We start from the raw sequence: 15,917 nt of genomic DNA on the forward strand, positions 1-15,917 counted from the left end.
CAGTATGTGGTTATGTTTTAAATCTTGATATATTTTATGATGAAGGACATTTAAACAATTATAGTCAAATGAAAATGGAGGTATGATGATGGTAACATGTATAAATATCTGAGTTAAAATACTTGAGTTAATATGAATTATGGTTGATGACTGTGAAAGAGATGCACGAAAGCCTTTTTGTAACCAACTGATACACTTTCTACAGTATGTAAATAAGGATGTGTTGTGTTTTTTTTTGAAAATTTAAAAAAAAATATTTAAAAAAAGCCAGCTTGGGGTAAGTAGATCCCTGAAGTTAACATTCACCCTTACCTTTCCAAAATGATAGGGAAAATCCCTATAACTAGAAACACATTGAAATTTGAAATGAGGAAACACAATGCTTTCAATACAATCCTATTATATTACAAGTCAGCTAGATGCAATCTTTGCCTTTGCCAATAAACACAAAACTACAGAACAAGACTTTCATTAGCTTATTTACGAATTCTCCTATGGTTTTCAAGGAGGGGAAAATATGCTTGGGAAAATCCAGGTGAAAAGTTTTTCCATGTCATAGTTATTTCAACTCTGACTGCAGTTGTTGTGGATTAGATGGGTTAGATTAGAATTATAAAGTTTGGATAATCTTATGTAACATTTTTAGTAGATGCCAAAAAGAAGAAAAAGAAGATGAAAGGCTTAGGGATTATATTAACAAATCATATGGGATGATTAATTGATCCAAACCGGCTTGTATTCACTTGATGGGAAATAGAAAAATTTCTAGCCAGCTTTCCATCATATATCCAGGGCTCTTGGAAATCAAAGATGGCACTTTGAAAAACCTGTGATCATGATGATTGCTATCCATTCAGTTTTGTCTGACTCTTGGCAATTCTATGGGCCAGGCCTCTCTACCTCTTCTGATCCTGCACTACTTCTTTGAGGTTTTTCTATGCTATGCCGAATGATTATGCTGAAAAGCCTATGTGGAGGCCAATTTCATGCTATAATTTGTCTTTTATTCATGTGGAATAGTGATGGTACAGTATGGGGTTATGGGCATTGGATGGCATATCATTACAGGTAGTCCTCGACTTATAACAGATTGTTTAGTGACTGCTCAAAGTTGCAATAGCCCTGAAAAATGTAACATGACTGTTTTTTTCACAGTTTTGACCTTTGTACCAGCCCCATGATCATACGATTAAAATTCAGATGCTTGGCAACTGGTTCATATTTATGACCGTTGCTGTGTCCCAAGGTCACGTGGCCACTTTTTGCGACCTTCTGACAAGCAAAATCAATGGGCAAGCCAGATTCATTTAACAGCCAGGTTACTAATTTATCAACTGCAGTGATTCACTTAACAACTGCGGCAAGAAAGGTCATAAAATGGGGCAAAATTTACAACAAATGTCTCACTTAAACTTAACAATAGAAATTGTCAGATCCATTTGTTAGTATCTGATGACACTAGAGAGAGTTTGGTGAATTTATTTATTTATTTATCGCATTTGTTTGCCACTCATCTCACTGCAAGGCAACTCTGGGGGAATGCGGGGGGATGGGTTTCCCCCCCCCTCAATTTTAGCACTTGCAAAATCATTGATTATTGGGAGAATAAAAAAATGGAGCTTCTGAAAGACTGGGTACAGTCCATATCTCTGTAAATCAACAATCTTTTATTCTTTTTCCTTCCTTCCCATTGGCTGCGCTTTGTGGATCCCCCACTGGAAACCTGTAGAACTTCCAGCTGAAGAAGGTAAGCTTGATTCCTATTTGCAATCGTTTAATTATCTATTTATTTATTTACTAGTAGCTGGACATCTGTGCTTTGCGATGAAACTACACAGTTGGAACAGAGTTCTTTTCGGGTGGGGAGGGGGAGTAGAATGTCTAACTCCTTAGCATCAGAGCGTGTTAATTACTGTATAAGAAATACTATTGATCTGATGGTCATTTCAAAAAAACCTTTCTTAGCAGGCACCTAGAAGCCAAGAGGAAGATACGTGCCAAATTTCAAGTTTGTAGGCTTTCCGGTTCTGGAGATTTTATGATGAGTGTATCTTACTGAGGCTACTCAAGGCAGTTTACAATCATATAATATTTTAATAAGGAGTGGAAAACTCATGGACCATGTGGGAGGCAAAGAAGAGAAAGTTGATGTTAGATTGAGTAATGGATAGGCACACACAGGCTTAACGGTAACAACAACTCTTTGTTAAGTACAACAAGTGAGAACAATCCAGCGAAGGTTGAGTCTGACAGCAGCTCTTTTATAGGGAGCTGTCAGACCCCTTGGCCAATAGGATTAAACCTCTGTCCCGCCGGAACAGAGGACCTTGGTGGAAACCACTGTAGTTAGAACAAGTATCTAACAGTTGAGTTCAAATCAGAGGTCATCCATGAGCTTCTTTGGACTGATCTTGGAATCACTGTTGTCTTTTAAATAGTCTACAATATTTTACAAGTATAGGGGTATCACTTTTTTGCCACTCATGGGATGAATAAAGTGATAATATTTAAGATACCCACCAGTGTGATCTGGATGGGAAATGCTTTGTGTAATCAGTTTGAGAGGATGATCATGTTTCCCATGAGGAGTCCTTGGTGCTCTCTGAGCTTGGTTGTTTTCTTGCAGACGTTCCATAACCAAAACAAGGAACATCACCATTGTACTGAAGACGTTACCTAGTTTGGGTAATGAAACATCTCCAAGAAAACAACCAAGCTCAGAGAGCACCAAGGACTCATCATTTCATCCCTCAGCTTACAAAAATTCTCCTTTATCTACCATATTTTTCAGAGTATAAGACACAACTTTTTCCCCCAAAAAAGAGGGTGAAAATCTGGATGTGTCTTATATACTGACTACCGTATTTTTGGCCTCCACAAAAATGGGCATACAGAGAGTTTGGAAGGCCTGCAAAGTGCTCCTGGGGCCTGGGGAGGGCAAAAACAAGCCATTTTTGCTCGTTTTTGTCCCCCCAGCCCCCAGGAACACTCTACAAGCCTCCCAAAGCCTATGCATGCCCTGTTTTTTTGCAAAAAATGTTTTTTTTCTCGTATCCTCACCCCCCACCCCCCAGGAGCACCCTACAAGCCACCTAAAGACTATGCATGTCCTGTTTTTGCAAAAAATGGGCCCTTTCCTGTTCATTTTGCCCCTCCTTCCAGCACCCAGTAGCACTTTGCAGGCCTCTCAAATTCTCTGCATGCCCTGTTTTTCACAAAAAATGAGACGTGCAGAGGGTTTGGGAGGCCTGTAGAGTGCAAAAACTTTTTTTTTAATTTACCTCTTCAAAATCTTGGTGCGTCTTATACTCCGAAAAATCCAGTATCCTGTTTATCATTAATTATATCTTTATATGGTGGCATGTTTGCCATAAAATGAGTGGTTCTTGCACTAATGTCCCAAATTGTGACAAAAGGGCCTACTGTAGTCTGGATACCCTTTGCCTAAATGTCCCATTCTTTGTATTTCTCCATTGGTGTTACTCCTCTGCATAAAAGAATGAGACAACCAGTGTTAGTGATTACATTCTAGTTTTCTCTCTGACATGTGACATTTTTGCTGTGCCAGGATTTTTATTGGTATTCATGTTGGTTTATATACATTTAAAAATCTATCCAAGAACAATTCCTTGCTTTTGATCAAACATAAGCCTCCTATTATCAAAGGGAGGTAGAAGCATACTTAAGTTTGCATTTTTCCCCATTCTGACAGAATTAGTTTCATCTATAGTTTTTTTATGCATCCTACTTTTTAAAATACATATGTAAGGGGTATTTCTGGGATAGAAACTTAAAAAACTGATGACAGAATAAAACCTAATGTTCCATTAAGTCTGCCCTTTGAATGTATTTGTCTTTTATAATGTCTTTTTAATTAATGTTTTAATTATTATTTTATAAATTTATTAATCTTTGTTTTATTTGTTTTATTTTTGTCGGATGATGAACATGTGTTTGTCCCAAGCATGTTTAAACTCAGATACTGATGATTGAACCAGCAGCTGAAGTTGGTTCCAAGTTTCTACTGTTTTCTTTGTGAAGTCATACTTTCTAAGAACATTTTTGAACTTCCCACCTCTCAGTTTGAGGTTATGACCCCATGTTCTTGATTTTTACTTATTTTATGCTGTTTTTTTTAAATTATTCTAACAGGAGATTTAAATTAACTTTGTAGGAAAATCACTTCTGGAGCTAATATTGGAGCAGTTTGAAGATCTCTTAGTACGCATCCTTCTCTTGGCTGCTTTTGTTTCCTTTGTAAGTATGTTTCTTTTATTTATTTATCAAATTTCTAGATCGCCATCTCACTTGCGTGCCTCTAGGCGGTTTACAGACCAAATGGTAAAATAGTATAAAAGCTATAGCCAAAAACAAAGTTTTAAAAACTAACAAATGAAGCTCTTCAAATGATTTCCTAGTAACTAAATGTTCAACTCATAGAACAAAGGTGTCAAACTCAATTTCACTGAGGGCTGCATCAGACCTCAAGGATGGTGGTTAGGGGGCATGGCCTGCTCAACGTCATTCATGTCTGGGGCGCCTGTAGTGCCCCGAGCACTCTGCCAGCGAAAACAGGCTCCTGAGCTGTTTTTGGCTGCGACTGCCTCCGTCAACTCTCTGCCAGCAAAAATGGAAGCGACCCTCCCGAACTTTGCTTTCGCTGGCAGAGACACTGCGGGCCGATCCTTCTCCATTTCCAGGGTGGCCCCGTGGGCTAGATCTAAGCATCCCAGAGGCCAGATTTGGCCTGTGGGCCTTGAGTTTGACACTCCTGTCATAGAACATGAGTACAAATACAGATGCTGACCCTAACCCTAACTAGGAGACAAATTGTTAATCTCACAGAAAAAGCTTGTTTTTTCTAGTTGGCTTAGGAGTGAAATATCATAGCAGCACAGAAAATTGCCAGATATACAGTCAGATCATGGTCTTCTAGCTCAGCCCCGTTTGTACAAATTTCTAGGGTTGGGCTAAGTGGAAACATTTATTTTATTTATTTGTATCCCGCCTTTATTATTTTTACAAATAACTCAAGACGGCAAACATATCCAACACACCTTCCTTCTCCTATTTCCAAAACAGCAATATCCTTGTGAGAAGGGTTGGGCTGAGAGAGAGTGATCCAGTTGACTTTCATGGTTAAGGTGGGACTTGAACTGACAATCTCCCACTTTCTAGCCTGGTGCCTAAACCACGAGACCAAACTGGTTCTCAGCTTTATACCTTCATCCCTTTCAGAAGTTCTTAACATAGATATATTATTCGGGGGCCGGGGGGAGTTGAACTTGGATGAAAAAAAATCACGGTTTTCTTTTCACTTGTAGCTGAAATTTAGCTTCTTGTTCAAAAATGTATCTAGGCAACAATTTAATATGTGGCTGCTAGACTTCAAAAATGCTCTTAAATCTCCCACATTATATCTTTAAAGGGTACTAGCTTTTTATTGATTAATAAAAGATTTACAAAGAAGCCCAACTAACAATGTATGTGTCATCTTTTAATAATAATATCTGTATTTGAATATATTACTTTCCTCATAGATATGGAACAATCCATATCTGTGTATTTTATTTTATGTGTTTAAATTGAAAAGCATTTTTTTCTTAGGAGAGACCATAGGTTTCACTAAATTCTCAAAGTGGTCCACGATACAAAAAGTTTGAGAATCCTTGTTTTAATTGGATTTGCTGAGCAGCCTCACATGTCAGTAACCAGAATCTCGTTTAGATTAAGATAACCTTGTCATTTTTTTTTATTGTGAGCACACTGGTCCACATTAAAAATGAAATTCTGTTGCCTGCTCTCAAAACAAAAGTATATTTTTGTTAAAACACATACATGCACGCACACACACACCACACACCACACACACAGAGTGGATAAGTAACATATCCTGAAAATATACATAGGCTGAAAGTTATAGAAAGTACGTGCCTCCAGATTTTTGTTTTAACATTTCATATGTCTCACAATAGCAGCAGGAAATTCTGTTTCCCACACAAGTACATACATAGACCTTATCAAGCAGTTCTCACTTAGTGACAAGCAGACAAGGGGGGAAGAGCAGAATCGGAGGCCAGGAAAAGAGAAAATAGGATGCACTGTATAATTTCAATTATGTATTGTTGTGGGCAGAATGCCTGCTTAAATAAGAAATGAAAGTGTTTGGATAAAGATGCGTCAAAGTAGCTTTTACAGGTACATATAGTTGTAGGGGCTCCTTGCCAGAAGGCTGCAGAAGAGCCCCCAAACCTTCAAAGTTGCAGGTTATGTACCCTGTTAGCTGATTCAGAAGACTTAGAAATATAATGTAAATTATAACATGATCTGATGCAAGATCTGAAAACAATATGAGGTGACCTTATTGGGAGCTGACTCAGTGCCTCTGCATTCTGCTCCTCTCAAGATAGTCATCTGTTGGTGATGGAGTAACGAATCCTACAGTGTGCAGAGCATTGGTGATCTCTCAGGTCATTACAACGCTATGATTCTAAAAAAACCTTCAAGGCTGCTCTTTGGTCTGAACTACCACTTTCTGATATATAGCAATAACAATACACTTATACACCGCTTCATAGTGCTTTACAGCCGTCTCTAAGTGGTTTTACAGAGTCAGCATATTGCCCCCAACAATCTGGGTCTTCATTTTACCCACCTCGGAAGGATGGAAGGTTGAGTCAACCTTGAGCTGGTGAGAATTGAACTGCTGGCAGTGGGCAGAGTTAGCCTGCAATTCTGCATTCTAACCAATGTGCCACCACAACTCACATCGTCTGTTATTGTACCCATATATCGAGTCCCATCACACTACAGAAGACAACCTGTTTTTTTGTGGTCTGTCACCTTCTCTTCCATGGTCATCTGGCAGCTTGGAGAAAATTATTTATCCTCCACAATATACTTCAAGTTGTTTAAATACGGGCATGGAACTAAAGAGTGTGGAAAAAGGATGTCATGTTAGGAATACAAGATGCACCAGCTGGACCGTAACAATTAGTTGTATTTGGCTGATTTCAGCAAGCAAAACAAAATCAGACGTGACTGGTACCTAAATAGGAGATCACTTAAGAAATCCAGCGCAGTAGATTTCATTGAAAAAAATGTCCTGGAAGAAGGCAATAGTAAACTATTGCCATATTGTTGTCAAGAAAACTACACATCTATGCAGAGGCTAGAAGTCAAGCTCAAGTCAAGCTCAACTCAGAGAAGGCTAGGGACAGAGGTGGTATTCAGCAGGTTCTGACCAGTTCTGGAGAACCGGTAGCAGAAAATTTGAGTAGTTTGGAGAACTGGTAAATGCCACCTCTGACTGGCCCCACCCCCATCTATTCTCTGCCTCCCAGCTGATTGGGAGGAAATGGGGATTTTGCAGTAACCTTCCTCTGCCACGTCCACCAAGCCACACCACACCCACCAAGCCACGCCGCAGAACCAGTAGTAAAAATTTTTGAACCCCACCACAGGCTAGGGAGCTTTGTTATGAATTGGAAATCTCAGGTGGTTTTTTTTTTCTTATCACAATCTGCTTATGAAGGAGCCCTAAGAAGAATGAGCCAAAGGATATTTCGTGTCTATTTTTAATTTCACAATTGCCGTTAGCCTGAATAATTTGCATATCTGTAATGCAATTTGCAAGGAATTTTATGAAAAGAAATCCCTTAAACGTAATCCACATGCTGAAAGCAGGAATGGAAGAAACAAAATATCTCAGGGGTTGCCACAAAGAGGAGGGAGTCAAACAATTCTCTAGAGTACTTGAGGGTAAAACAAGAAGTAATGGATGGAAATTAATCAAGGAGAGAAGCAACTTAGAACTGAGGAGAAATTTCCTGACAGTTAGAACAATTAATCAGTGAAACAACTTGCCTCCAGAAGTTGTGAATGCTCCAACACTGATAGTTTTTAAGATGTTGGATAACCATTTGTCTGAAGTGGTGTAGGGTTTCCTGTCCAGGCAGGGGGTTGGACTAGAAGACCTCCAAGGTCTCTTCCAACTCTGCTATTCTACTCTACTCTTCTATTCTATTCTATTCTATTCTATTCTATTCTGTTCTATTCTAAAGAAAGAGTTTTATTTTATTTTTGAGCAGTGATAAAAGGTGCCTTGTTAACAACATAAACAACTTTCAGGACTTTCCCCTCCTAGTTTCTTTAGGCTGAGTGTTACTTGTGTAGATTTTTTTTAAGGCTGTAGAATGGCCAACAAACCTATTATCCTTAATTACTCCCTCTCCCTCAAAAAAAAACCCTAGACAATATGCTATCAAATTAAAACAAAGCCACACAAGCTTGGTGAGCTCCAATCGTGCACACAAAAAAAAAAGTATAATCCTGCCTTAAAGCAATATTGCATAAGGAAGGATGCTCCATTCCCTTCCTGTTTCAGGAAGCATTTTGCATCTCCTTTAAAGATTAAAGAAAGATTCTTTTGCGGTTTTTGTTTTGTTTGGGGGATTCTTTCAAGAATGCTGCTACTTCCATCTACAGGTAATCCTTGACTTACAGCCATTCGTTTAGTGACCGCTTGAAGTTACAGTGGCACTGAAAAAAATAACTTACAAAAGGTCTTTACACTTTGAACCTTGCAGCATTTGCCCCTGTTATGTGATCAGAATTCAGGTGTTTGGCAACTGACATATATTTATGATTTATGGTTGTGTAGCATCCTGGGGTCATGTGGCTGTCATTTGTGACCCTCCCAATTGGCTTTTAACAAGCAAAATCAATGGAGAAAGCTGGATTCGCTTAGCAACTGCAGGATTCACTTAACAACTGCAGTTTAGCAACCGTGGCAGAAAAAGGGCATAAAATCTGGCGCAACTCACTTAACAGCCATCTTACTTAGCAATGGAAGTTCTGCCTCCAGTTGTGGTCTTAGGTTGAGGACTGTCTGTATTTCATAAAGGCCACCTTGGGTCTCATCAATCCTCATGCTTAGTTTTGTATTAGAGTGAGTGATCTAAAGATCTCTGAAGAGAAGCAGTGGATCAATAAAGGTACCAATTATGAACAGCTAAAGGAGGAAGGATTAAAGATTAAACTGCCAATATAATATCATTATGTCAGCCTGTAGCATTGTGTATCATTGTAGCCATCCTACCTTACAAAGATAATTTAGTAGTATCCTTTTGCTGGTCGTACCAGTTCTAATTCAGCAGCCATGCCTTAATCAAGTTTCCAGAAATGGACTCCCTTTTCAAATAACGGGATAAGGTAAAGGTTCCCCTCACACATATGTGCTAGCCATTCCCGATTCTAGGGGGTGGTGCTCATCTCCGTTTTAAAGCCAAAGAGCCAGCGCTATCCAAAGATGTCTCCGTGGTCATGTGACCGGCATGACTATATGGCGAAGGTGCACGGAACACTCTTACCTTCCCACCAAAGGTGGTCCCTTTTTTAAAAAAATAGTTTTTATTAAACATTTTTACCTTTAAAAACAGAAAGAAAAACACAAAAAGAAAAAAAAATGACATACATAATAATATAAAGTAATTATACAGCCTTCTGTATTGGCATTCATGTTTAGTCTTCGTAGTTCTCCATTCTCCATTGTCTTGCTATCGATTTTACCTTCTCTAATAATATAATACAGTAGTACTAACACTTGTAATAATATTAATTGTTCATATCACCATTATATTTATATTGTAGTCAATACTTTAAGTTTCATAGTAGTTAGTAACTTTGGTTAATTTTTATTCCATACTAGTTTAGAAAAAATAGTCCCTATTTTTCTACTTGCATTTTACATGCTTTCAAACTGCTAGGTTGGCAGAAGCTGGGACAAGTAACGGGAGCTTACTCCGTTACGCAGCGCTAGGGATTCGAACCACTGAACTGCCGACCTTTCTGATCGACAAGCTCAGCGTCTTAGCCGCTGAGCCACCTCGTCTCAAATAATGGGATGCAAAGTCTGAAATAATATTTTCCTTTCTATTTTCCTCTCTCCTGTTCTGCAGGATTATAATAAGTTGAATAAGTGTATCCTGTTGGGTTTCTGTTCTCTCACCTCAACTTTATTTTCTTATGAACATCAAAGGCTTAATCCAATAGAAAGTGAAAAGCCACAGTGTGGATCCAGATCAGTGGGGATTCGACAGCCTGTTTAACTCAGTCTGTTGTGTTTTCAAATGTAGCATTAACTCAATAGGGACCAGCTCCTTTGTCTTTTGACCTGGCTTTCCATCAGAAGAAAGAAAATTAAACTTTGCAGCTAGGTAACAGAAATATTGTCCAAGAATGTTTGGCCAAAAGCAAAAGGGTAAAAAAAACACACCAAAACAACAAGTTAATGTTAGAGTATTAAGGAAGTTTCTATTTAGTAACTACTGCTTTGAAGTATTTCTTTTGATGTCAGATGTGTAGCTACAGGAGATTCCAGTCACTTCCCTCCATTTGAGAAAATTATTTGCTGGAAGAAGTTAGTTTATTTTTGGTATCCATCACTTAAAAAAAAAACCACAAGCAAAATCACACCTTTTTTAAAGCAGAACAGCAGGTAAGATCTCTAAAAGTTGCACCTCTTCCACAGGCAACATAAGTTTGTTTTCATACTGCACTGCTCCATATGTATGGATGTCTATATTCAAGCATCCTCCTCTCCTCATCGTAGGAGGAGATGTTCTATCTTCTCAAACAAACTTGCTAATGATTAACAACAATTTCTCTTTAAAAAAAAATCTGAAATTTGTTTTGGTCAGTTCTCCCTTTGGATGGGACGAAGGCCTCAACCATGGCTGCCTTTCGTCTTGTTTGTTTTTTGAGATGGTTGTCTAAATGTCCCCTCCTCGTCTCTTCCTTCCTTCTCCTTCCCTTTGCAGATCCTGGCCTGGTTTGAGGAAGGAGAAGAAACCACCACAGCCTTTGTGGAGCCTGTTGTGATTATTATGATCCTCATAGCTAATGCCGTGGTAGGAGTCTGGCAGGTATGTTAACGGGCTGGTCACCTACCTGCTTTGATGTGTCTTCAGATGGGAGGGAGGAAACAAGTTGTAGCCAATTCACATCAGTTTTAGGACTTATTTGATATAATTGCAAGTCTGAATCCAGTCTCTGTCAGTTTCACATATTTTTTTCCAATAGTATCTGCCAAAAGGAGGAGAAAAATCTCCCTCACCTCCCATTTTCTGTGAATTGGAGGTATTTATCACAGAAGTTGTTTTTCAAAAGAAATTAACAGTCAATTGGTGGGAACGGCTAAAGATATCTGACGGAAACTATGGATTCCTTTGAAAATTGGCCAGTTTCCCTCTTAGAGATTTTTTATAATGATTAAACAAGATTGTTTGATTTTCTTTTATTTTCCCCTCTCTTAACCGCCATCCAGATGATTATCTTCTCTTCTCTTCTCTCCTCTCCTCTCCTCTCCTCTCTTCCCTTCCCTTCCTTTCCTTTCCCTTCCCTCTACTCCTTTTACTTACACCATGTCCATAGTTCCTCCTCCTCCTACTTTCTATTTCTGCTGAAGTGTGTACACATGTGAGTTGTTTCCATTTATGCAAGTATATGATCCATACATATAGATGAGAATCACTTAATTTCATCAAGGAAATTCTTTATTTTATGGGCAATTAATTTTAATCCGGAATTAATAATTCAGTTATGTGACTTCTGGGTATCCCTAGAAGCTTTTGCTTTTATTAGAACAATGGGAGTAGCATCATGCTTCATACAATTTTCACGCTATGGGATGTTACTTTCATTAGGAAAAAGGGTGGGATTTGCATCACAATGGTGCAATGCATTCTCCCCCTGGTTCCTGTAGTTTCCACTGATTAAGGTGTATTGCCTGGACATGTTTATTTGAGGGGAGAAATCTCCAGGTGTCATCTGGAGGTGGGAACCATATGTTGACAAAAGGAAAAAGGTGGACTGTTTTATAGAACTTTTAGTCCAAATGATTTTTTCCTAATTATTCCTTCTATTGGGGAGGGTTGTATTAAATGTAAGGTTAACTTCCTTTTATAAAATACAATATTTAGTGGAGCCTTCCATTTATCAGTTGATGGGGGTCAATCTGTTTGCCTCCTGTCCTTTGTAGCTTCATACCTATAACAGAGGGACGTGGTGGCTCAGTGGCTAAGACATTGAGCTTGTCGATTAGAAAGGTCGGCAGTTCAGCAGTTCAAATCCCTAGCTCTGTGTAAGGGGGTGAGCTCCTGCTACTTGTCCCAGCTTCTGCCAACCTAGCAGTTCGAAAGCATGTAAAAATGCAAGTAGAAAAATAGGGACCACCTTTGGTGGGAAGGTAGCAGCGTTCTGTGCACCTTCGGCATTTAGTTATGCTGGCCACATGACCACGGAAACATCTTTGGACAGCACTGGCTTTTTGGCTTTGAAACAGAGATGAGCACTATCCCCTAGAGTCAGGAATGACTAACACATATGTACAAGGGGAACCTTTACCTTTATCTATAACAGATTACATAATGGAATATAGAATAACAGAGTTGGGAGGGACCTTGGAGATCTTCTAACCCCTTGCTCAGGCAGGAGACCCTATCATTCCGGACAAATGGCTATCCAATCTCTTCTTAAAAACCTCCAGTAATGGAGCACCCACAATTTCTGAAGACAAGCCATTCCACTGATTAATTGTTCTTGCTGACAAGACATTTTTCCTCAGTTCTAAGTTGGATTTCTCCTTAATAAATTTCTATTTGTTGCTTCTTGTCCTGCCCTCAGGTGCTTGGGAGAATAGTTTGACCCCGTCCTCTCTATGACCTTCAAATAAATCATTCATCTTTTCCATTCAGTTCCTGCATAATTCTGCATTTTTAAAAGACATGCATACAGATTTGTATTTATCTTTATGGCCGTTTCCTTTGCATAGTTTGTGTATAATATTTAAGCTAAGAGATGCCCTGTACTGTTTTGGATGTTGCAGTCTGAAAAATAAACGTTGGTCTAGATATTAATCCAAGTAGTTTAACTTAGGGGAGTTAATTTTAAAATAAAGATAGTTTTCAGCTCTAGCCTTGCATACCATTGCCTCTCCTCATAAATTGATGCAAGCATAGAAGAGAATGCAATTTTTATTGAACACATGCCAAATTGACATTGGCTGGAAATATATTTTCGAAAGTAAATGAGGTTACAAAAATAGCTGGGGCAACTTTTTAAAGAAGGCAATTGAGGACAAATTCGTTCCAAGTGCACATATGCTAATGTTTCCAAAATAGTCATTTGAAAGAAATAAAAGAATTATCAAAATAATCCAATAGGAAACAATGCAACCAGAACAGAAAGAACCTGGTTCAACAATCCAACAAGCCAAGTGGATATTTTCTATTTGCAGAATAGCATCCCGATACTAGTACATGGGGGTTCAAAACAAAATATGCAGCAGCGCTCCTGGGCAGTCACCGGAAAGGCCCTGCGTGTGGTAGATACCGTCTGTATCTGGATGGGGTAGTTCTTTTATTTTAATTTCAAGCGGAAAAACGTTTTCCCCTGAGACAGGCAGATTGTTCAGAGGACTTCTAAGTTGGAAAAGTTCCAGTTTCAAAAAGCTGTCTTTTTTTTTTTTTTTTTGCAGGAGAGGAATGCTGAGAGTGCAATTGAGGCCCTAAAAGAATATGAACCAGAAATGGGGAAGGTGATCAGAGCAGACAGGAATGGAGTGCAGCGGATCCGAGCCCGAGACATTGTCCCAGGCGATATTGTGGAGGTAGCAGGTACAATCTCAGCCGTTGGCTTCCCTTGTGTGTCTAATGTTGACCTATGTTCTTAAGATCATAAGATCCACACGAAATAGGCCTTCTGCGTATTTGCCTTCAAATGTCAGCCGCTGTACTTTACTTGTGCTGTAATAAAGTTTTATTAGTTATTGGGAACTTTTAAGAAGTTTACCCATGCTAGTCTGCGGCAGCAAACATAACAAATCTTCTTACAGCATCTTGGATGGCATAGATGGCACCTTGCATCCACACAGGGAGGGGCTGCTGGGGGTTCGCAGGGGTTCAGGAAAACCTCTGTCTAAGATTCTGTGCAGTTCGGAGGACCCTCAAATCCCACTCATGGCTGGTCATGCCCAACTCGCTCCTCCCAGCAGTTCCCACGCGGCCCGTCTTGGATCCAGGTAGGTGCAGGGAATGTGCAAAGGCTCAGGAAGGGCAAAAAACAGGCCTACCTGAAGTTTGGGAAGAGAGCCTGGGGAGGCTGTTTTCGCCCTCCCAGAGCGTGGAAGAAAGCCTCCGGAGCCCGGGGAGCGCAAAAACGCCCACCCCCCCATGGTTCACGAGGCTGCCTAGGGCACACCCACCCAACAACTGGGCAGAGATGCCCTTGCTAATAATTTTGAAGCCCAGCCCTGCATCCATGTTATAACAAATAAATTTGTAGTTGTTTAAAAAGTTGCCATGATTTTTTTTTGTTCTAGTTTTTGTTTCCTGTATGGGCTTCATCATCTTATTGAGAAAGGATCTCTCAAAGTAGTTGGCAAACTAAAAGAATAATCAAAAGAACCATTCCCAAAACTGAAACTTATAAAAATATAAACCAGGAAGTGTTGGAGAAGTTAATGACGAAGATTATTTATTAATATTGTATTGTTTGTGTGTTCTATAAAGGATATGACATTTATTTGTTTTAAAGAATTTGGAATATAAAAGAAAAAGAAAAAAAGAGGGGTGGAGGCAAAAATATGTCATTATTCTTGCAATGCCTACATTGTTTAGGTATGTATCATACCTAAGATACAGTATTATTCAGACAAAGGTTGAATATGTATAGTAATAAATAACACTTAAACCGAAGCTAGTAACTTACAATACAATACAGCACAATAGCAGAGTTGGAAGGGACCTTGGAGGTCTTCTAGTCCAACCCCTCCCTAGGCAGGAAACTATACTATTTCAGACAAATAGCTATCCAACATCTTCTTAAAGACTTCCAGTGTTGGGGCATTCACAACTTCTGGAGGCAAGCTGTTCCACTGATTAATTGTTCTGTCAGGAAATGTCTCCTCAGTTCTAAGCTGCTTCTCTCCTTGATTAGTTCCCACCCATTGCTTCTTGTTCTACCCTCAGGTGCTTTGGAGAATAGTTTGACTCCTTCTTTTTTGTGGCAACCCCTGAGATATTGGAACACTGCTATCATGTCTCCCCTAGTCCTTCTTTTCATTAAACTAGACATACCCAGTTCCTGCAACCGTTCCTCATATGTTTTAGTCTCCAGTCCCCTAATCATCTTTGTTGCTCTTCTCTGCACTCTATTCTAGAGTCTCCATACCTTTTTTACATTGTGGTGACCAAAACTGGATGTAGTATTCCAAGTGTGGCCTTACCAAGGCATTATAAAGTGGTATTAATAATTCACGTGATCTTGACTCTATCCCTCTGTTGATGCAGCCTAGAACTGTGTTGGCTTTTTTGGCAGCTGCTACACACAGCTGACTCATATTTAAATGGTTGTCCACTAGGACTCCAAGATCCCTCTCATAATTACTTCTATTGAGCAAGGTACCACCTATACTGTACCTGTTTTTCTTGCCTAAATGTAGAACCTTACTTACAAAGAATAGTTTGACTCCCTCTTCTTTGTGGCAACCCCTGAACTTTCTCAGGCCCAAGTCTGGAAAATAAAAAATGAGGAGGGGGATAGGGGGAGAGAAAAAGACTCATTTTATATAATATCCTGGGTACCCAAATAAAGAGCTGGTTTCAGTGAGAATAAATGAGATTTTGACATTATCTTGTCTGATCTCAGTAGATTTCAGTATTCTCATTAGAGATCTGTTTAAGATTTCAGTGGTCTTTATTTTTTATTTTGGGGGAGATATCAGGCTGCAAAATCCAAGAACACATTGTAATTCTTCTAAACGGTTTTTAAAAAATTATTATTCCTCTCCTATAGACAGAATCTTACCAATCAAAAACCACTGCCCCATAAAACATATATTCTGGAAATTATTAGGG

General features: G+C 39.2%; 1 protein-coding gene across 2 annotated transcripts in view; it reads left to right on the plus strand.

Moving 5' to 3' along the window:
• ATP2A3 (ATPase sarcoplasmic/endoplasmic reticulum Ca2+ transporting 3) overlaps positions 1-15,917 on the plus strand; it is a 179,144-nt gene that overhangs the window by 89,519 nt on the left and 73,708 nt on the right. For both annotated transcript variants that reach the window (XR_014174573.1, XM_081943721.1), the window contains exons 2-5: positions 1,730-1,747; positions 4,175-4,257; positions 10,821-10,925; positions 13,538-13,676. Coding sequence is in view for 1 of the 2 variants with exons in the window: in XM_081943721.1 (XP_081799847.1) it covers positions 1,730-1,747; positions 4,175-4,257; positions 10,821-10,925; positions 13,538-13,676 (345 nt within the window). In the remaining variant the exon portion in view is untranslated. The remainder of the gene's footprint in view (positions 1-1,729; positions 1,748-4,174; positions 4,258-10,820; positions 10,926-13,537; positions 13,677-15,917) is intronic.

Source organism: Natrix helvetica (genome assembly GCF_964273705.1).
Source record: "Natrix helvetica genome assembly, chromosome: 2".
Classification (NCBI taxonomy): domain Eukaryota; kingdom Metazoa; phylum Chordata; class Lepidosauria; order Squamata; family Natricidae; genus Natrix; species Natrix helvetica.